Source organism: Rosa chinensis, chromosome 2 (genome assembly GCF_002994745.2).
Source record: "Rosa chinensis cultivar Old Blush chromosome 2, RchiOBHm-V2, whole genome shotgun sequence".
In the NCBI taxonomy this organism is placed as follows: Eukaryota; Viridiplantae; Streptophyta; class Magnoliopsida; order Rosales; family Rosaceae; genus Rosa; species Rosa chinensis.
The window spans coordinates 86961930-86982592 of NC_037089.1; the positions used below are offsets into that span (position 1 = coordinate 86961930).

The window sequence follows — 20663 nt, forward strand, 5'->3', positions numbered from 1 at the left end:
TTACCTATTTACTACAACAACAACAAATTTTAACCAAATTCTTGGTAGTTAGTTTAGAGTGTAATAAATCAATAAACGCAATCATAAAATTCACCGATCCCATCACAATTATCCTGGTAATTAGTGAAGTACTACAACTTGGGCATTAATAATTAGCTAGAATAATTGTTTCTTTTTCAGCTAGAAAGAACATACGTAGGAGTTGCATGATGCCATGCAACATGTTAACAACTTTAAACAATGACAAAAACACAAGAATCGAATAGCATGGGAAGATTAATACAAGCTATATATATGCAAAAGAGAAACACACTATGCAACTCTTTTCCTTTTGTTTATGAGAGTAACAAGATATATTGGTTCTAAATGTTCATCATTAATCCTATCTCGTCGACTCTTCGATCGATTGTCTCTGAATAACGCACTCGTGTATTCAGATACATAAGTGGAAGCTTACTCCTTATAGGTGTTAATATTTGTTTACTTTCCAATACTATAATGTCTAAATCAGATGTTTTAAACTTTTAATAGCATGACAACAAAAACTTTTCAAAAAAGAATTATAACAGATGCAGTCTCACCCATTTACGAACATCATCGGGGCCTCATTTTGATTTTAGGACCAGCCTGTAAAATTTTAAGACCAACCCTAGGATTAAGGTTTGGGTCGCTCAAAATAATATTAGAAGCCCAAAATTCAATATATAAATAAAGAAAAGTGGTTAGGTAGAAACCCTAGCTGATGTAGCCTAGCTCGCTCGCTCACTCACTGTGTACCATGTCAATGTCAAAGATGAAGAAGAACAAAATGAAGGAGGAGGAGGGGGACGATAGGTGGTCAAACGGACTCCCAAAATATGTCTTGCAATTGATGCCAGAACGGCTACAGATATCAGATTACCAATCCTTTCGCCACGTCTCCCTTTCTTGGCGAGGTGTGATTGAGGATGATATCGCCACCAAGACTTGCCCTCCAGCTAGTGCCTATAGGCAATGCTTTAGTTGAAGACGTGACTTTAACTACGTACATTTTGTTCAAAATCTACAAATTAACTATAGTCCAATAACAACAATTCAACAACAAAAACAGTAGTATAAACAAATAAACAATACTTTAGATAATGCTGAGTTGAAGCGTAAGTTGAAGGGCCCCCCTTGACTCAAGCGATGTGTATGGAAACTTAGGATCGTACATAAAATTACGTATTATTCTGATCATCTAGATGACTAATCAATTTTGTACATAAAATTACGTACCATTCTGAATCGCCTAGATGACTAATCAATTTCATACATAAAATTACGTACCATCCTTTTAGAAACGACAGTTTGCTTCCATTTTTAAATAACTTATTTTTATTCTATATCTTCCAAAAAAAAAAAGAATTCTACCATCAAAATACATGAGAAATGAAAAGAAATGATAGAAAGAGACATCGGTGTCGATCTTATTGGGTAAATGACAAAAGCATTGGGCCTTCACCCTATCGGGTCGGTCACTCTTTCAACGGGCCCAGCTTGTCTGTAAAGTGGCGGGTCAGTCACGAATTTTAATATATACACCGACTCTTGGAAACAATTCAAATCAAAATCGATAATATCTTGGCATAAACCCTAAAACCCCAATATCACTATTGGGTTCTCATCGCCATGGAGAACGGCGAAATACCCGAAAACGCTAATGAACGTAAGAGATTTTTCATTCTGGGTTTTGTTCATTTGGGATGTGTTGTTATTTCTACTTATGAATTTTTGGGATATTGTTTGTTCAGATTGCCCAGGTCCTCAATCCGATTCTGCTGGGAAGTCTGAATCTTGTGAAGGATGCCCGAATCAACAAATTTGTGCTACTGCTCCAAAGGGCCCTGACCCAGGTGTCCTTTCTATCTCTCTTACTGCTGCAGCTGTGCTTTTGTTCTGCTTTAGCTGCAAATTTGAATTGAAGTTTGTTAATTTCTTCATTGATTATTGGAAAGTTCTTGTTTTTTTTGTTCTTTGGTGCCGGTTTTTGACTATGACCATTTTATTCATTTAGAAGAACAAGCCAGTGTTAATGCTTTATGTACCTGATTTTACTCATCATGGAGATTTTGTGTTTTTTTTTTTTTTGAAATGTTTGTTATTACATTTCTTCTTAGTTTAGTTGGCCCTGATCATGTTGTGGCTGATTTTAATGATGATTTGATAGCATGGTTTGTTCACTGAACTGTATTTGTCTTTGAAGAGAAACTTCTAGCACTTCATATGGATTGAAACGTCCCGGATGTTAAAACAGTCTCACATTCTGGGTTTTTCTTATATTTAGTCTTCTGCCTCTAAACTTAATGATGTGGGAGTATGTGGCTTGTGCCTAGCTACATCTTGTTGTTGTTGCAAAACAGAAAGGAGACTATGAGCTTTTGTTTTTGCAAGCCTTGATTTCCACGTATCATTTGTTGCACTTTTTGTAGTTCCGAGCTGAATTAATGAGCCTTTTTTCTTTGTGTGAATTTATTGACAAAAGATTGTGTTAAGTGGAGCAGTGAGCAACTGTTCTTTGTAGTAGAACTTAATTTGACCAAAGTGTGGATTCTGATGGTTAGATTTACCAGTAGCTGGATTGCAAGTTCAAAGTTTAATTAGGAAAGTCTACTTATGTAAGTGCATAGGATTTCAATAACCATCTAGGATTTTCATCCTTTGTGCAACTTTGCAAGTTGTGGTCCTGTGTAGACGAATAGTTGTTTTTCCCTTACAGATGATGTGCATTTCTCTTCAGATTTGTTTATATGCTCATGGCTCAAGACTGATGCATTTGACCTCGTGTTCTCTATGTTTCTGCAGACTTGGTTGCAATTGCAGAAAGGATGGCCACTGTAAAGCATAAGATACTGATTTTATCAGGGAAAGGTGGAGTTGGCAAGAGCACATTCTCTGCACAACTTTCATTTGCACTAGCGGCTATGGACTTCCAGGTGGGTCTTCTGGACATCGACATTTGTGGCCCTAGCATCCCAAAGATGCTTGGCCTAGAAGGCCAAGAAATCCACCAGAGCAACCTCGGTTGGTCTCCTGTCTATGTTGAGTCCAACCTTGGGGTTATGTCAATAGGGTTTATGCTTCCAGACCCTGATGACGCAGTCATATGGAGGGGGCCACGCAAGAATGCACTCATTAAGCAATTCCTCAAGGATGTTGATTGGGGTGAGCTTGATTTTCTAATAGTTGATGCTCCTCCTGGAACCTCAGATGAACACATTTCAATTGTTCAAGATCTTGGTGCTGCTTCAATAGATGGTGCAATCATTGTCACCACTCCACAACAAGTTTCCCTTATTGATGTCAGGAAAGAAGTGAGTTTCTGCAAAAAAGTTGGAGTCCAGGTTCTTGGGGTAGTTGAAAATATGAGTGGCTTGCGCCAGCCGATGTTGGCTGCTTCCAAATTTTTGAGGATGACAGAGGCAGGTGAGGAGAAAGATGTCACAGAATGGGTTAGAGAGTACGTGAAAGAGAAAGCACCGGAATTGCTTGATATAATAGCCTTGAATGAAGTGTTTGATAATAGTGGTGGTGGAGCCACAAGAATGTGCAGTGAAATGGGGGTACCTTTCCTGGGGAAGGTGCCGTTGGATCCCGAGCTTTGCAAGGCTGCTGAAGAAGGTAGATCTTGTTTTGTTGATCAGAAAAGTGGCACGAGTGCACCTGCACTGCAGAAAATCATCGAGACATTGATGGAAAATCAAGGCATATCTAGAATGTTGGTAGACAATGATGCATAAGTGATTGGCTTGATCCGCCAATTTCAGGATTTTGTTTCCGTCACCTATGGGTGTGTAGAATAATACTTTTTGGCAAACCTGGATCGGATCTCTTAAGTTACATGGATCACAAAAAAAAAAGGGTGTTTTTTTTTTTCCTCCAAGTATTGATGAACACAGTTTTCTTGACCATGTGAACCAGTAATTGAATGACTATTTTTCATGAATTGTTTTGTGTTCTTCCGTTGAATCGATTATATGTACAGTATGAAGGGAGTGAGTTCTCCTCATCCATCATCCAACTTGTGAAATTTTCCATTTCGAAAGAGAATCATTTCCGCATTGTCAGAACATGAGCGTGAAATGAGTTATAAATAGACAAACGAGATCGGACTTGTATAGACGTGACATTATTAAGGTGCCATGACATGTGAGTAACTGATCTATATTGTTAAAAAGAAAAAATAATTTTATTTATTTATGATTTGTTGGAACAAAAGGGCAAGCCTGGTTAAGTACTGACAATGCCGGACCATGGAACTAAAAAGCCCCTCCAGATGAAATACGAAATAAATAAATAAAGAGTATATAATATGATGAGAAATTGGGAATTGCCTTATTTTTTTTTTTTCATAATGTAACATAGTATTATCCTTTTTCAATTGAGAGGAGAGATGGCTCAGTGAACTAAAGGGTCGCATTGCTAATCCGTTGTACAAGTTTTTCGTACCGAGGGTTTGAATCCCTCTCTTTCTGTTTTCACTGATGACTTTGGTATTTTCTATCAAATTTATCGCGAGCTCTTTTTATTATTATTATTATTATTTTATAAATAGTTAAACATTAATATTTAAAGAAGTTGAATAGATAAAATCTTACTAAGAAGAGTTTAAAATCAAGCAAAGAAAACCTTTTTATTTTTTTATTCTTCACGTCTAGGATTACATCATGAATCATTAGACAGAAAAGTTGTCGTTTCGAATTGTGGTGATTGTATTTTGAATTTGGTTAACCTCAATCTAAGATCTTATAACAAGCTAGGGGACAAGTGTTCCCTCCAGCAACAATCTCAGCGCTTCCGATCCCACTTTTTGGAAATCAAAGCCTCATCAACATTTCTTATATTTTTATTTAGAGTGGTTTCCTCCAAAGCTAACAACTATAATAAGGAGACTAATCTACTTCTCGGGCATGGACTTTCCTAACCACATATGCTTTCAGTTGGAATCAAACCCGAAACCTAGATTACCAGACTCATAAGCTGAATCCGAGTATGCCACACCTTGTGGCTAACATTTCTTTATTTTTAGTAATTCATATATAGGAATTCTTCTTCCACTTGCACAAAAAAGAACAAGAAGGTAAATAAATAGATATAAATTTTGAGTGAGAAAATGTTTCCTCCAGTAGAATAGAAGATGTAGTAGTCAAAAGAGAAATATTCGCACACCAAAACTAAAGAGCACACTTCACAAACAGTCCACTCTCCCCTTTTTCATCTTCTGACGCTTCTTCCTCCTGCTCCTCCTCTGTAATCACATGCCCATCCCATTTGCTACCGCCCCCAGCCTCCTCCTCGGACCAATCACAAGCCGCCATGTACCTCTCCGAAAAGCCCCACCCAATTGATTTCTACAAGTCCGTCGACGCCTCCTCCTCCCCCGACCGCGACATGATCATGGAGGTCGTCTCCGCCGCCGCCGCCAACGCCGCCGCCGCTCCAGGTGGCAACACCAGCAGCGGCGGCGAGGACCACGAGGTCCGCGCCCCGAAGAAGCGGGCGGAGCATTGGATCCAGGAAGAGACGCGGTGCCTCATCAGCTTCCGCCGCGAGGTCGATGGGCTCTTCAACACCTCCAAGTCCAACAAGCACCTCTGGGAGCAAATCTCGGGCAAGATGAGGGATAAAGGGTTCGATCGGAGCCCCACCATGTGTACGGACAAGTGGAGGAACTTGCTTAAGGAGTTCAAGAAGGCCAGGCAGCAGGTCAAGGTGGGCAGCAGGTCTGCCAAGATGTTGTATTACGAGGACTTGCAGGAGTTGATTAGGGATAGGACTAGCCATAATAATAGTACCAATGCTGCTAATAATGCCGCTGCTGCTGCTTATAAGAGGCCCAATTCTCCTCCGAAGCTCGAATCTTTCATTCGTTTCTCTGATAAGAGTGAGTGTGGATTTTTTTTTTTTTTTTTTTTTTGTGTCTGAATTTTTTTCGAATAAATGCAATGCTGATTGTAACTTGCCAAATTACATTGCAGGTCTCGAGGACGCAGGTATTCCGTTTGGACCCATGGAAGGTATAAGTTCGTTTTAGTTTTCGACGTTTGGTTTGATAAATGCTTAAAACTGGCTCTGGTTAGTATAGTATGGCCTTGTGTTTTGGTGCAATTTGAGTGTTGTGTGTGTGCGCGAGTTGGTTGCTGCAATTTGTAAGAGCTTTTTTTTTTATGTTTGTTTATAGCAGCTGACCGAACAGCAGTGGACTTGGAAAGGCAGTTGGATCATGATGGTGACCCCCTGGCTATTACTGCGGCTGAGGCAGTGGCAGCCAACGAGGTTCCTCCGTGGAATTGGAGGGAGGGCCCTGAGAATGGTGAGCTTTCGTAACTGGAATTGTAATGCCAAATAAGTAAGATTAGTAATGCATTGAGAATTGAGATGCTGCTATAAATGGTAGTGGAAATGTTGCTATTACTATATGCGTATCTGCCACGGTGCCACCTTCAATTGGAATTAAGCTGCCTTCACCCGAAAAAAAAAAGGCAATTTTCGTGACCTCATAACTTCATTTGAATTGCTAGCGTACTTTGCATATATTTGTTATCGTGGTAGCATGTTGCATTCTAATTCAGTAGTGATACCAAAGAAAAGGCATATTCTTGAAGTATTTGTCATCTTTCGAGGAACTTCACTTTTGTTATTCGTGTCCATTTCCCTTTTTACCACAGTAATGGAGTTCTCTGTCGCTATCAACCACTTGCATGATAGTACTTCCACTTTAAGCTTTATCACAATCTGCCGTTACATCTTCTGAACACCAAAACGACAACCAAAACTGATACACCCATCTTGTAAAGTCACAATTTACAAATTGTTTGAAGCTTGTGGTTGTTTAATGGCAGGAGGGGAGACACACTCATCTTTTTGTGGAAGGATTATAACTGTCAAGTTGGGGGAATACAACACCAGAAGGATTGGTATTGATGGAACAGCTGATGCGATTAAGGAGGCAATCAAGTCTGCATTCAGAATAAGAACTAAGCGAGCATTTTGGTTGGAGGACGAGTATCAGGTTGTTCGGAGTCTTGATAGGGATATGCCTTTGGGCAATTATACTCTCCACCTTGATGAAGGTATAATATGCAATTTCTCTTCCGTTAATTGTGGAACTAGGTTTTTGGTTTACTGGATATATGGTAAGAAGCTGTATACTTCTTTTCGCAGGAATAACCATTAAACTTTGCCTCTGCGATGAATCTGATCGTATAGTTCGCACAGAAGAAATAACATTCTACACTGAGGATGACTTTCGTGATTTCCTTTCACGTCGCGGCTTGATTGGTTTAAGAGAATTAGGTGGCTACAGACGCATTGATACTTTAGATGATCTTCAATCTGGTGCAATGTATCAGGGGGTGAGACTTCTGGGGGACTAGAAGATTTTGTATATTCACTTTAACTATTCATAGACAACATGTAAGAAGATTGTTGATTCATGTTGTAAGTGCCAAGTGGCAGCTATCTGAGTCGACATTGTATAAAACTAATGTACATCCCAAGTGACGCCCCATCTTTTTAGGCCTGTTTTTTATCTTCTCTTTTCCTTTTCTTTTACTGATTCATCTCTCAAATTGAACAGTGATCCCCATCTTGATCACAAACGCAAGCCGTCCTCATTGATTCACTCTGGTTTAACAAGCACATCCATTGTTACCCATGGCGAAGATCAAGATTGGCATAAATGGTATTGGTGTAACTATTCACTGGTTTGTTCAGTATTTTGTATCGTGTCATCTTTCTTGATTGAAAATTATGTTATAAATGAAGGATTCAGAAGGATTGGCCGGTTGGTGGCCAGAGTTGCTCTGCAGAGAGATGACATCGAACTCGTTGCCATTAACGATCCTTTCTTGACTACTGATCACATGGTATGTGTATGTAGAACCAGTTTCATACACGATTCTAGTGTCCCGTCTTTTTGAGGCATTTCAACAAACATTTTGCCCTTCGCTAGTGGAGGAATTGCCTACAAGGCATCCCCGAAATCCTCCCTCATTGTGGATCGAGTTGAATGTGTATTAATTAGGTAACATAATTCTTGATAAAGGGGTAGCATGTATTAATTAATCCTATCTTCTCAGAGATACATGTTTAAGTACGACAGTGTTCATGGGCAGTGGAAGCATGGCGAGCTTAAGGTTAAGGATGAAAGCACACTTCTCTTGGGTGATAAGCCCGTTAAAGTTTTTGATTCTAGGTAAAATTCTACTTAATTACCATTTATACACCAATTACGCTCCCACTCTTGTGTTTAATTGATGGTTAACAAGAACAATGAAATTTCACTTGGCTTGTTTAGTTCTTTACTTACCTTACCTGATGAAATCCCATGGGGCGATTCTGGTGCTGAATTTGTCGTTGAGTCCTCCGGAGTTTACACAGATCGGGAGAGAGCATCTCACCACCTGAGGGTAAATTTTTTTCTTTATGATTTCTTTCCATCAGGGCATTCACTATGATTTCTTTCTTTATATGGAATTTAAAACAAACTAAACTACTAAACAGTTGATTGGTTTTATATTTTTGGTGCATCTATATGCCTATTTTTCAGTTTGATGATTTAACTTGCTTGTCTTTCAAGATCTGCTCACCTCTCCTTATCTGAGTTTCGTTTTGATTGTGAATTTCAGGGAAGAATCTGAGGGTAACCTAAAGGGAATCCTCGGATATATGGACGATGATTTAGTGTCCACTGACTTTGTGGATAACCACAGGTGAGAATGTTAATGATGATTGCTGACTCCTCTTGCCTGTTGCCTCTGTAAAACCTGCATCACTTGGCTATGTGTCTGCCCTATTCTTTACTTTGGTTAATTGATTTAGGCTCTGAGGTAGTGCATACATGTTATGCTGCAGGTCAAGCATTTTCGATGCCAAGGCTGGAATTGCTTTGAATGACAACTTTGTGAAGCTTGTCGCGTGGTATGACAATGAATGGGGTTACAGGTAATACCACCATTTCATTACCATAATGTAGATTTTTTTGACATCACAGTTTTCTGATAAACACGGTTATTGCAGCTCACGAGTCATCGACTTGATCTGTCACATGGCCACAGTTACATGAGCAATGTCAATTCCTTAATCACAACTGCAGCTAGGTTTCGACTATGGTTAAAACTGATTCTTTGTAATTTATAGTTCAGCTGACTCCAGAGCGTTAGAGATTTTGTTTGGGATACTATATCTAAATTGAGATGCCTACAGTACCATTCTTCTGTTGTTAATCCAAGATAGAATAAAACACTTGCAAGGTAGCATTTCTTGGATTGCTTGCCTACAGTCATGAATTTCTTACATCATCGTAATAGACCCTTTACACTTCATGTAGCCTGCACCTAAAAATTGTGAGCAAAAACGAGGGAGAGATTTTGGTTTGCTTTTGGTTTGTTTTAGGATTGCATGTCCTTCTCCACAAAATCACAGATGAATAGTATTGAGAGACTGAGGGAGATGAATACACATGAAAGCTACCGAAATACTAAGATAGTGTGAGGCGGTGTCGCATCACATTTGTCGTTGTTGTCTAAGGAGAGTCCAAGTTTGAAAACTAGAAAATGAATACAAATAACCAGTCGGAATATAGGTATTCCAAGAGTTCTGGCACCTTCAAAATATTGTGCAAGGGTTAAAACTTAAAAGTACAACCTTACACATAATCAGAACCATTAAAAGTAAAAGAAAAAAGTGGATATTTCATGCAGTTTCCAAGGACCAAGTGCAAGCTTTTGATGACCGAGTTTGAGGTGGTATCGTACGTGGAAGCATGTTACGAAGAAGAACAATAAAGTAGCTCATTGTTTAGCTCGTTCTGCATTACGATCTAATGAGAGTTTGTACTGCCATGAGGTTGGCCTCCCTCCTTGGCTTCATGATCTAGTAGAGGAATTATCTATATATGTAATGATGTTCTGGGACGGAAGCTTGATGCTCTGCTATTCTCAACTGCTGTAGACTTGAATCAGTTTAACAAATTCCTTCTTGAATAAAAAAAAAAGGTGGAAAAATCTCAACGCAAAAGGTTTCTATCTATCAATTCATAAGACAGTTGAGACGTGCATTTTGGGAGTTAATCAATTCATATATATCGTTGCTAAGGAAGACCTTAGAAATTAGAATATCAAGTGAACCTTTTAAAGAGCATTAATCTGGATATCTTAGACTAATTCAGCGAATCTTGAAAATACAAACTATTTTTGTTTACAAGCTAGTGATGAATAGTCATAAATATCCAAGTGAACCCTGTTCAATTCCTTCTCACTATATGTCCATGACAATAGTTTCATACCAAACTCGTTTTTTCTTGGCAGGTAAAAGAAAAATGTATGTTGTGTGATATGACTAGTTTAAAGACTTTGGTTGCTAGAATTTAAGAAGTACATGTCTTTGTTATCCATGCAATTCATTACAGACAATATGTAATGACAATTTGCTCCAAGTTGGATGATTTCATTAAGGTATTGGAAGATGCTAAAAAATGAGTTGGAATTTCTTTTGAAATTAAATTAGAGACACCGTGACCTATTAAGAAGATTGTTGATTCATGTTGTAAGTGCCAAGTGGCAGCTATCTGAGTCGACATTGTATAAAACTAATGTACATCCCAAGCGACGCCCCATCTTTTTAGGCCTGTTTTTTATCTTCTCTTTTCCTTTTCTTTTACTGATTCATCTCTCAAATTGAACATTGATCCCCATCTTGATCACAAACGCAAGCCGTCCTCATTGATTCACTCTGGTTTAACAAGCACATCCATCGTTACCCATGGCCAAGATCAAGATTGGCATCAATGGTATTGGTGTAACTATTCACTGGTTTGTTCAGTATTTGTATCGTGTCATCTTTCTTGATTGAAAATTATGTTATAAATGAAGGATTCGGAAGGATTGGCCGGTTGGTGGCCAGAGTTGCTCTGCAGAGAGATGACATTGAACTCGTTGCCATTAACGATCCTTTCTTGACTGCTGATCACATGGTATGTGTATGTAGAACCAGTTTCATACACGATTCTAGTGTCCCTTCTTTTTGAGGCATTTCAACAAACATTTGGCCCTTCGCTAGTGGAGGAATTGCCTACAAGGCATCCCCGAAATCCTCCCTCATTGTGGATCGAGTTGAATGTGTATTAATTAGGTAACATAATTCTTGATAAAGGGGTAGCATGTATTAATTAATCCTATCTTCTCAGAGATACATGTTTAAGTACGACAGTGTTCATGGGCAGTGGAAGCATGGCGAGCTTAAGGTTAAGGATGAAAGCACACTTCTCTTTGGTGATAAGCCCGTTAAAGTTTTTGATTCTAGGTAAAATTCTACTTAATAACCATTTATACACCAATTACGCTCCCACTCTTGTGTTTAATTGATGGTTAACAAGAACAATGAAATTTCACTTGGCTTGTTTAGTTCTTTACTTACCTTACCTGATGAAATCCCATGGGGCGATTCTGGTGCTGAATTTGTCGTTGAGTCCTCCGGAGTTTACACAGATCGGGAGAGAGCATCTCACCACCTGAGGGTAAATTTTTTTAGATGCTTTTATACATGTTCACGAAGATTTTGTTGTTCATATATACAATAATTCGTACATTACACAGACTGGTGCAAAGAAAGTTATCATTTCTGCCCCAAGTGATGATGTTCCCATGTTTGTTGTGGGTGTTAATGAGAAGGACTACACTCCAGATCTTAACGTTGTTTCAAATGCAAGCTGCACTACTAACTGTCTTGCTCCACTGGCAAAGGTTTCATTTCTTATTATTGTCTTAATCAAATCAATAGTAGCTAGTACGTTAATCAACTGGTTAATTCTCTCATGTTTACTGAATCAATGTACAAATCTTGGCAGGTTATCCACGATAAATTTGGTATCATAGAGGGTCTTATGACCACTGTCCATTCTATTACTGGTGAGTGTGTGTGTGTGTGTGTATAAACACACACAAAACTCCAGTATACTTGTTTGATTTGATGTAAGCTAGACTGTAATGAATCATTGGTTGAAGGTTCTTTCGATGTGATGTAGCTACTCAAAAGACTGTTGATAGTCCACTAATGAAAGACTGGAGAGGTGGTAGAGCTGCTGGCCATAACATCATTCCCACTAGTACTGGAGCTGCTGAGGTATATATTGGATTCCTTGCATTGGTAGATGTAATATGTCTGTACAGTACTTTTTATACTTCTCTAACGCTGTTTAATAGATTTGGGAAATATTCAGAATCTGTGCTGGTTTGATTTATAGGGTGTTGGTAAAGTGCTGCCGGCACTAAATGGGAAGTTGACAGGAATGGCCTTCAGGGTTCCCACAGTTGATGTTTCCGTGGTTGACCTCACAGTGAGACTTGAGAAGAAGGCTACTTATGATGAGATTAAAAATGCTATCAAGTAAGGATCAGGGCATTCACTATGATTTCTTTCTTTATATGGAATTTAAAACAAACTAAACTACTAAACAGTTGATTGGTTTTATATTTTTGGTGCATCTATATGCCTATTTTTCAGTTTAATGATTTAACTTACCTGTCTTTCAAGATCTGCTCACCTCTCCTTATCTGAGTTTCGTTTTGGTTGTGAATTTCAGGGAAGAATCTGAGGGTAACCTAAAGGGAATCCTCGGATATATGGACGATGATTTAGTGTCCACTGACTTTGTGGATAACCACAGGTGAGAATGTTAATGATGATTGCTGACTCTTGCCTGTTTCCTCTGTAAAACCTGCAGCACTTGGCTATGTGTCTGCCCTATTCTTTACTTTGGTTAATTGATTTAGGCTCTGAGGGAGTGCATACATGTTATGCTGCAGGTCAAGCATTTTCGATGCCAAGGCTGGAATTGCTTTGAATGACAACTTTGTGAAGCTTGTCGCGTGGTATGACAATGAATGGGGTTACAGGTAATACCACCATTTCATTAGCATAATGTAGATTTTTTTTGACATCACAGTTTTCTGATAAACACGGTTTATTGCAGCTCACGAGTCATCGACTTGATCTGTCACATGGCCACAGTTACATGAACAATGTCAATTCCTTAATCACAACTGCAGCTAGGTTTCGACCATGGTTAAAACTGATTCTTTGGAATTTATAGTTCAGCTGACTCCAGAGCGTTAGAGATTTTGTTTGGGATACTATCTAAATTGAGATGCCTACAGTACCATTCTTCTGTTGTTAATCCAAGATAGAATGAAACACTTGCAAGGTAGCATTTCTTGGATTACTTGCCTACAGTCATGAATTTCTTACATCATCGTAATAGACCCTTTACACTTCATGTAGCCTGCACCTAAAAATTGTGAGCAAAAACGAGGGAGAGATTTTGGTTTGGTTTGGTTTGTTTTAGGATTGCATGTCCTTCTCCACAAAATCACAGATGAATAGTAATGAGAGACTGAGGGAGATGAATACACATGAAAGCTGCCGAAATACTAAGACAGTGTGAGGCGGTGTCTCATCACATTTGTCGTTGTTGTCTCAGGAGAGTCCAAGTTTGAAAACTAGAAAATGAATACAAATAACCAGTCGGAATATAGGTATTCCAAGAGTTCTGGCACCTTCAAAATATTGTGCAAGGGTTAAAACTTAAAAGTACAACCTTACACATAATCAGAACCATTAAAAGTAAAAGAAAAAAAGTGGATATTTCATGCAGTTTCCAAGGACCAGATGCAAGCTTTTGATGACCGAGTTTGAGGTGGTATCGTACGTGGAAGCATGTTACGAAGAAGAACAATAAAGTAGCTCATTGTTTAGCTCGTTCTGCATTACGATGTAATGAGAGTTTGTACTGCCATGAGGTTGGCCTCCCTCCTTGGCTTCATGATCTAGTAGAGGAATTATCTATATATGTAATGATGTTCTGGGGACTGAAGCTTGATGCTCTGCTATTCTCAGCTGCTGTAGTACTTGAATCAGTTTAACAAATTCCTTCTTGAATAAAAAAAAAAAGGTGGAAAAATCTCAACGCCAAAGGTTTCTATCTATCAATTCATAAGACAGTTGAGACATGCATTTTGGGAGTTAATCAATTCATATATATCGTTGCTAAGGAAGACCTTAGAATATCATGTCACCTTTAAAAGAGCATTAATCTGGATATCTTAGACTAATTCGGCGAATCTTGAAAATACAAACTATTTTTGTTTACAAGCTAGTGATGAATAGTCATAAATATCCAAGTGAACCCTGTTCAATTCCTTCTCACTATATGTCCATGACTATAGTTTCATACCAAACTCGTTTTTTCTTGGCAGGTAAAAGAAAAATGTATGTTCATTCTCAAAAAAAAAAAAATGTATGTTGTGTGATATGACTAGTTTAAAGACTTTGGTTGCTAGAATTTAAGAAGTACATGTGACATGTCTTTGTTATCCATGCAATTCACTACAGATAATATGTAATGACAATTTGCTCAAGTTTGGATTATTTCATTAAGGTATTGGAAGATGCTAAAAAACGGGTAAGAATTTCTTTTGAAATTAAATTAGAGACACCGTGACCTATTAATTAGCATTAATTTGGATATCTTAGACTAATTCGGCGAATGTTGAAAATGCAAAATATAATTTCTCCTTCATAGTCACTGTTTACCAATTCATCTTTGTTCGAAGGGAACGGCGTCCATGCCACCTCAATAGAGTATACGGTAAGTGATAGTGCACAGCCCATTTCGTTTGCCTAAGGTGTCGTCCATGGTGGTCTTTACTTATACATAAATACAACTCACAGTCTTTCATTCTTCCTCTTTCGTAATCACAAAGCATTTTTCAATTTCACTCTTTTTGCCTTTTACATATATAGCAGCATTCCTCATGGCCAAGATCAAGATTGCCATAAATGGTATTGAATGTTATATTTCTTCATTGTGGTTGAGCTATTTGCATTACATCAATTGTCTTGATCTGATGTTATGTGGTGAAGGATTTGGAAGAATCGGCCGCTTGGTGACAAGGGTTGCTCTACAAAGAGATGATATCGAAATAGTTGGTATAAATGATCCAAACATCGATGCCAAGTATATGGTATGCACACAATTTTGGATTTGCTTGAGTTTTTGCAGAAATATGATATGTTTGTAGGCGGGCCTAAGTTTTGTATCCTTAGACAAAGTAACATTGTTAGATGAGTAAGCTTAGTGTATTATGAAGTTAGGCGGTTTAACTACTCAGGTAGCGTTATGTAAATGTATGCATGTCTTTGTGCATGAGATTTGATTTCTCATCGGCTTTTCGGTTATATGAGGATTGTGTACGTATCTATACACCATGCAGATCTACATGTTTAAGTACGATAGTGTTCACGGTAGGTGGAAGCACCAACATGAACTTTCGCTTAAGGACGAGAAGACCATTCTCTTTGGTGACCACCCAGTTAGAATTTTTGATAGCAGGTATACCGCCTTAATTACCAATTAGAACCTAATTCGATACTATGTTTACTTTGTTCGCTAGAGTACCGAAATACCAAGTTTCCTGTACGTTTGATTAACTAGGGATCCCGCGTACATCCCATGGCAAGAGGTCGATGCTGAATTTGTGGTTGAGGCCTCTGGAAATATGACGGATCATGCCAGAGCTGCTCTCCATATGCAGGTGAACTTTGATATTAATCAATGGTTATGATCTCGTGTTTACTATATAATAACATACATGTATAGTTAAATACTTAAATACTTTGTTTATGTATACATACAGTATGGTGCAAGGAAGGTTGTAATTACAGCTCCAAGTAGCGATGCTCCTATGTTCGTTGTAGGTGTAAATGAGAAGGAGTACACTCCAGATCTTAAAGTTGTTTCTAATGCAAGCTGTGCTATCAACTGTCTTGCTCCATTGGCAAAGGTATCAACTTGATTTCATATTAGTTACTTGATTAATTAACTGGTTAACTAATTATGATTACATATATTGACAGGTTATCCATGAGAAATTCGGAATTGTGGAGGGTCTAATGACTACGGTCCACTCTATTACTGGTCAGTATGTATGTAAAATGTATTCATATCAGTTGCGAGCTTAGCCTTAAGCCTTTTATTGTTCTTGTTGGAGACTGTAGAATCCCACATTGTGAAATCTGAGGCTTGCATAGATTAATGTATATGTACTCATTTCAGCAAAAAGTAAGCTAGCCCTGTAATGGGATTGTTGGTTGACTTATTTTTTTGATGCAATGCAGCTTTTCAAAAAGCCGTCGATGCACCATGTCAGAAAGACTGGAGAGTCGGTAGAGCTGCTGGGCGCAACATCATTCCTAGCTCCAATACTGCTAGGAATGATGTCAAGCTAGCCCTTTCTGTACGTGCTACTTGTCTAATTTTGTTTCATCAATTTTTATTTTTGAAATAGTTCATCAAATTTTTAGAAATGTTGAGAATTAGAGCTGATTTGATTTTTGCAGGGTGTTGGTAAAGTGCTGCCGGCACTGGAAGGGAAGCTGACAGGAATGGCCTTCTGCATTCCCACTGTTGATGTTTCTGTGGTTGACCTCACTGTGAGACTTGAGAAGCAGGCTACTTATGATGAGATCAAAAATGCTATCAAGTAAGGATTAGGAAGGAAGGTTCACTATGATTTCTTGGGTTACTTGGTTGCATCTATAGGCCAGATTATTCTGTTTGATGATATAACCTACTCATCTTTGATGATCTGCTCATCTAAATTTTAGTTCTGTTGCAAATTGCAGGACAGAATCTGAGGGTAGCCTGAAAGGAATCCTTGGATACACTGATGATGATGTGGTTTCCACCGACTTTTTAGGTGACAATAGGTGAGGATATTCATGGAACATGTATATGGTACACAAATATTCGGAAATATATAATGTAATGCGCTGCCACTGTAGATTGGATTTTCAGTAGTTTATGGTTGTGTGCCTTTCTTTTCGACCTTTTTCATAGCAAATGCAGGAGCTATTTCTCAATGAGTGCACCATATGTTATGTTGCAGGTCGAGCATTTTCGATGCCAAGGCTGGAATTGCTTTGAATGACAACTTTGTCAAGCTTGTCTCTTGGTATGATAACGAATGGGCTTATAGGTAATTATCTCAATATCTTCATTATGCAATCTGGGTTTCTTTAACATCATTGTGGGATACTAATGTAATACACTTTGCAGCTCACGAGTTATCGACTTGATCTGTCACATGGCCTCTGTTAGCCAAGATGAAAGTTCAGAGGCAAATTCTTGACAATTGTTCACCGAAATTTTCTGAACTGAGGATGTTATCTACCATTTCTTTGACAGAAAGTAAAAATAGCACCAATGCTTATGCAATTTTAGGTTTGACATGGGGTTGAGATTTATTGTGTCAACAAACAAAAGAGCTCCAATATTTCTAACCAAAGTATCAACAAACAAGCAGTAAGTTTAGCCATTTAAACCATATCCAGACGCTTTCCTAAAACCATTAGTCTTTTTAACATTATGAAGGTTCTGACTATTTCCAAGCAAAAACAGAAAGCTTCTTGAAATATCCCCTTCTTCAGGCTATTTATGATCCGATCATGCTTGTGCTGCTTCTTGAGACCCTGCAAAATTTTAAACAATACATATTAAATTCCAAAATGAACTAAATCAAGTCCACCGAGTTCAGCAAGGATAAAGAACAATTATATCCACCAATTTCTTATTAGATAGTGTCAATGCATAACATAAACAGAAAATACAGTATGAAGCAAAGCTTAAACACACAAGTCAGACATCATATTAATTTCTCCAACTTCCTAATAAAGCAAGAATTGTAGTGGTGAATTTCTGGATTTATCAAGCAATATCTAACACTGAGAAAAGAGAGGAGCCAGAAAATATGAGCAACCAAACTAACTTGACTGCATACACTGTACAGTACATCTGCGAAGGGATCAAGGGACTCTAGAAAAGGAACCAATTCTAAATGTACATCCCAATTGATGTCCAACAAAGTTTTGAAAATCTACTACTGAATTAGAAGTTCACGAAAACTATAGACCTGAGCAGGTTGATCTCATAAACTTAACTTCATGGTGTATCATATCCCTTAATATTAACAAAAAACATGGAATACCATCCTTCTGTAACAGCAAGGTAATCAATTTGCGGAGCACTATGAGAAGTAGCAAGCGCATGGCTCTCTGCTCTTCACTCGAGGCTCCACTTTGTTTAACCACCACATATACATGGTTACATTAATGCTTTATTATATCATAAGCAGAAAGTTGTCTAAACTAAACTAGAAATTTGATCACACCCTATTCCGGTCAATCAATTCTCATCAGGATAGGTTTAGTCTACTTCAATGCTTATTATATCATAACTAATCATAATGCTGTTCAAACTAAGCTAGAAAGCAGACATGATTATAGGTTTAGTCTACTTCAATGCTTATTATATCATAACTAATCATAATGCTGTTCAAACTAAGCTAGAAAGCAGACATGTTTATAGGTTTAGTCTACTTCAATGCTCATTATATCATAACTAATCATAATGCTGTTCAAACTAAGCTAGAAAGCAGACGTGATTATAGTTCTCATTACCATTCAGTTATCAATTCGCAACTAAAACCAGATACAGAGTCTACTCAAACATTCCAACACATATGCATAGAATTCAAGTTTCAATTCACACCAAAAACAAGTAAATTTAGAGCAAAGCAAAGCATAACATAATCCGCGAAACAACAAGATTGGAGCGAAATGGATTACCTTCAACGACCACCACCGAGGCCGAAGAGGACCTGGTTCCCCTTAGGCAGGTAGTTGACATTGGGCGACTTGGCGAGCGTGGCGGCAATCTCTCTACTAGCTTCAATCCTTCGGAGTTCAATCAAGTCACTTCCGGCAGCGGCAGTCGCCTCCGAAATCAGCTTAGCAGATTCACTCTCACCCTGAGCCCTGATAATAGCAGCCCTCCTCTCCTGCTCCGCCTTCGCCACAACAAACTTGGACCGCTCCGCCTCCTGCTGCGCCACCTGCTTCTGCTCGACGGCGCGTGAGAACTCCGCCCCGTACGACAAGTGCGTGATGGCCACGTCGTCCAGCTCAATGTTGAAATCCTTAGCCCTGCGGATCAAGCTCTCCCGCACCAGCGCCGACACGTGCGGCCGCTCCGTCAGGAGCTGATCGGCGTTGAACTGCGCCACCACCGCCTTGAGAACCTCGTTCCCGATCGACGGGAGGACCTTCTCGTCGTACTCGAGCCCCAGGGTTTTGAAGATCTGAGGGAGGCGACTGACCTCCGGGCGGGAGAGAACCCTCAGAGTGAGGTTGACCATCTGAAGATCCTTGGTGCCGGAGATGGAGGAGAAGGTGTGGGGGCGGGTCCTGATGTCGAAGATGTAGGGCTTCTGCAGCCACGGGACCAGGAAGTGGGTGCCTTCGCCGACGGTCTCGTCGATGACGCCGCGGAAACGGTCGAAGAGGACGGCGCGCTGGCCGCCGTCGACGGTGTACAGGGCCGAGTTGACGATGGTAGCGCCGGCGCCGAGGCCGAAGGCGGCGCGTGCGAGGTTAGTGAGGAAGGACACGGCGGCTTGGTTGCTTCCCATGGTGTGATGAAGAGAAGGTGAGAATGTGAGATGGGTTTTTCTGGAGTGGGGAGGAGGTAGGGTTTATGGTGTTTCAAACAATAAAACCCTTCGGACTACTTGGGCAAGAGGGCAGTTTCTCAGAGGTGGGCTGGGCTTTGGATAACTCCTTATTGTGACTTGGGCCGTAGTTTGCGTCTTACGAAATTTCTCCTATTGTTTTAGAAAGAAAATTGTCTAGATAAAATTTACTTTTTACCTTTCAACTATAGGGTTATCTCTTTTTTCATATTTAATTATCGAAACGTTACAATTTAATTTGTAAGCGGAATAGCCGTCACTTACTATGATAAAAACACATGTCACACTTTTGTACCTCCATGTTCCTGCAATCACCTAAAATGATTCTATTATGAGTTCGATCTCAAGCTCTCAAATAATCTAACAACCCGATTTTATTGTAAATTGTGGACAAGTTATGCAGCAAGCACAATACCTATAACAAAAAAAAAAAAAAAAAAACTTAGAGGAGTGAAGGGGAATGAGGGATTTTTTTTTTTTTTTAATCAAGCTAGCAGGATAAAATAAATATTCATCACAAGCCAAAATAGGAGAATGAAGGACCTTGGTGGTGGCAGAATGGGACATTTTAAATAAATAAAAAAGTACAATTAAATCTCTCATAGAATTCTATAACTTTTTTCGCCCTTTTTATTGAGGTTTTCTAGTTCTCTCGGTGGTTAAGGGCTTATAATTTCGAAAAGAATTTTAGAGAGTAGTGATAAGATTGTACTGAATTGGTTACCCGCAAGGAAAGTATTTTAGGGTCAAACCAAAAAAAAAAAAAAAGGCTCTTCTATACGGTAAGAGCAAGTACAATTGAGCATTGGTCAAACAATCCTTATATGCTTAATCAGGCTAGAAATTCTCTGATCCTTTTTTTCTGTTTTTGATCATTGGCAAATTGATATAAGCGTTGGAGCAGGACATATGTTTAAGGCAATCAACTCCATCTGATCACAAAGAAGGGATTAAGCGAGATGATTAAGAGGAGGAGATGGAGCTAGCCATTGATACACCAATTGAAATTTGAAAGCATAAAACACTAGGCAAAGAAGTCAAGTCTGACTCTACTACAGA

The 20663-nt window shown here is 38.9% G+C and overlaps 6 protein-coding genes across 8 annotated transcripts; 5 read left to right on the plus strand and 1 right to left on the minus strand.

Moving 5' to 3' along the window:
• Positions 1-1568: 1568 nt before the first annotated feature.
• Positions 1569-3976, plus strand: LOC112189838 (cytosolic Fe-S cluster assembly factor NBP35). Its single transcript, XM_024329196.2, has 3 exons — positions 1569-1687; positions 1773-1874; positions 2824-3976. The coding sequence occupies exons 1-3, from the start codon at positions 1651-1653 to the stop codon at positions 3756-3758; spliced, it is 1074 nt and encodes a 357-aa protein (XP_024184964.1). The 5' UTR covers positions 1569-1650; the 3' UTR covers positions 3759-3976.
• Positions 3977-5146: 1170 nt separating this feature from the next.
• Positions 5147-7702, plus strand: LOC112189837 (trihelix transcription factor GT-1). 3 transcript variants are annotated; one of them, XM_024329195.2, is made up of 6 exons: positions 5147-5902; positions 5997-6035; positions 6200-6331; positions 6861-7091; positions 7183-7373; positions 7598-7702. In XM_024329195.2, the coding sequence occupies exons 1-6, from the start codon at positions 5335-5337 to the stop codon at positions 7598-7600; spliced, it is 1164 nt and encodes a 387-aa protein (XP_024184963.1). In that variant the 5' UTR covers positions 5147-5334; the 3' UTR covers positions 7601-7702. The 3 variants fall into 3 exon arrangements, with proteins under 3 accessions (XP_024184963.1, XP_024184960.1, XP_024184962.1); XM_024329192.2 differs by lacking the exon at positions 7598-7702 and having other exon boundaries at positions 5148-5902; positions 7183-7554; XM_024329194.2 differs by lacking the exon at positions 7598-7702 and having other exon boundaries at positions 5150-5902; positions 6203-6331; positions 7183-7553.
• On the plus strand, positions 7669-9228 carry LOC121051369 (glyceraldehyde-3-phosphate dehydrogenase, cytosolic-like). Its single transcript, XM_040513652.1, has 8 exons — positions 7669-7702; positions 7786-7886; positions 8100-8215; positions 8318-8429; positions 8570-8589; positions 8649-8732; positions 8875-8964; positions 9040-9228. The coding sequence occupies exons 1-8, from the start codon at positions 7675-7677 to the stop codon at positions 9083-9085; spliced, it is 597 nt and encodes a 198-aa protein (XP_040369586.1). The 5' UTR covers positions 7669-7674; the 3' UTR covers positions 9086-9228.
• A 1303-nt stretch (positions 9229-10531) lies between these two features.
• Positions 10532-13965, plus strand: LOC112189839 (glyceraldehyde-3-phosphate dehydrogenase, cytosolic). Its single transcript, XM_024329197.2, has 11 exons — positions 10532-10810; positions 10893-10993; positions 11207-11322; positions 11425-11536; positions 11616-11762; positions 11867-11927; positions 12044-12141; positions 12263-12405; positions 12602-12685; positions 12825-12914; positions 12992-13965. The coding sequence occupies exons 1-11, from the start codon at positions 10783-10785 to the stop codon at positions 13035-13037; spliced, it is 1026 nt and encodes a 341-aa protein (XP_024184965.1). The 5' UTR covers positions 10532-10782; the 3' UTR covers positions 13038-13965.
• Positions 13966-14724: 759 nt separating this feature from the next.
• LOC112189840 (glyceraldehyde-3-phosphate dehydrogenase, cytosolic) lies at positions 14725-17304 on the plus strand. The gene is made up of 11 exons (XM_040514205.1): positions 14725-14859; positions 14941-15041; positions 15291-15409; positions 15512-15611; positions 15714-15860; positions 15934-15994; positions 16195-16313; positions 16417-16559; positions 16702-16785; positions 16965-17054; positions 17135-17304. Exons 1-11 carry the CDS (start codon positions 14832-14834, stop codon positions 17205-17207), a joined length of 1065 nt encoding a protein of 354 aa, XP_040370139.1. The 5' UTR covers positions 14725-14831; the 3' UTR covers positions 17208-17304.
• Positions 17263-19612, minus strand: LOC112189841 (prohibitin-3, mitochondrial). The gene is made up of 2 exons (XM_024329200.2): positions 18703-19612; positions 17263-17547 (listed from the first exon to the last, which is right to left on the minus strand). Exon 1 carries the CDS (start codon positions 19542-19544, stop codon positions 18705-18707), a length of 840 nt encoding a protein of 279 aa, XP_024184968.1. The 5' UTR covers positions 19545-19612; the 3' UTR covers positions 17263-17547; positions 18703-18704.
• Between the last annotated feature and the right edge of the window lie 1051 nt (positions 19613-20663).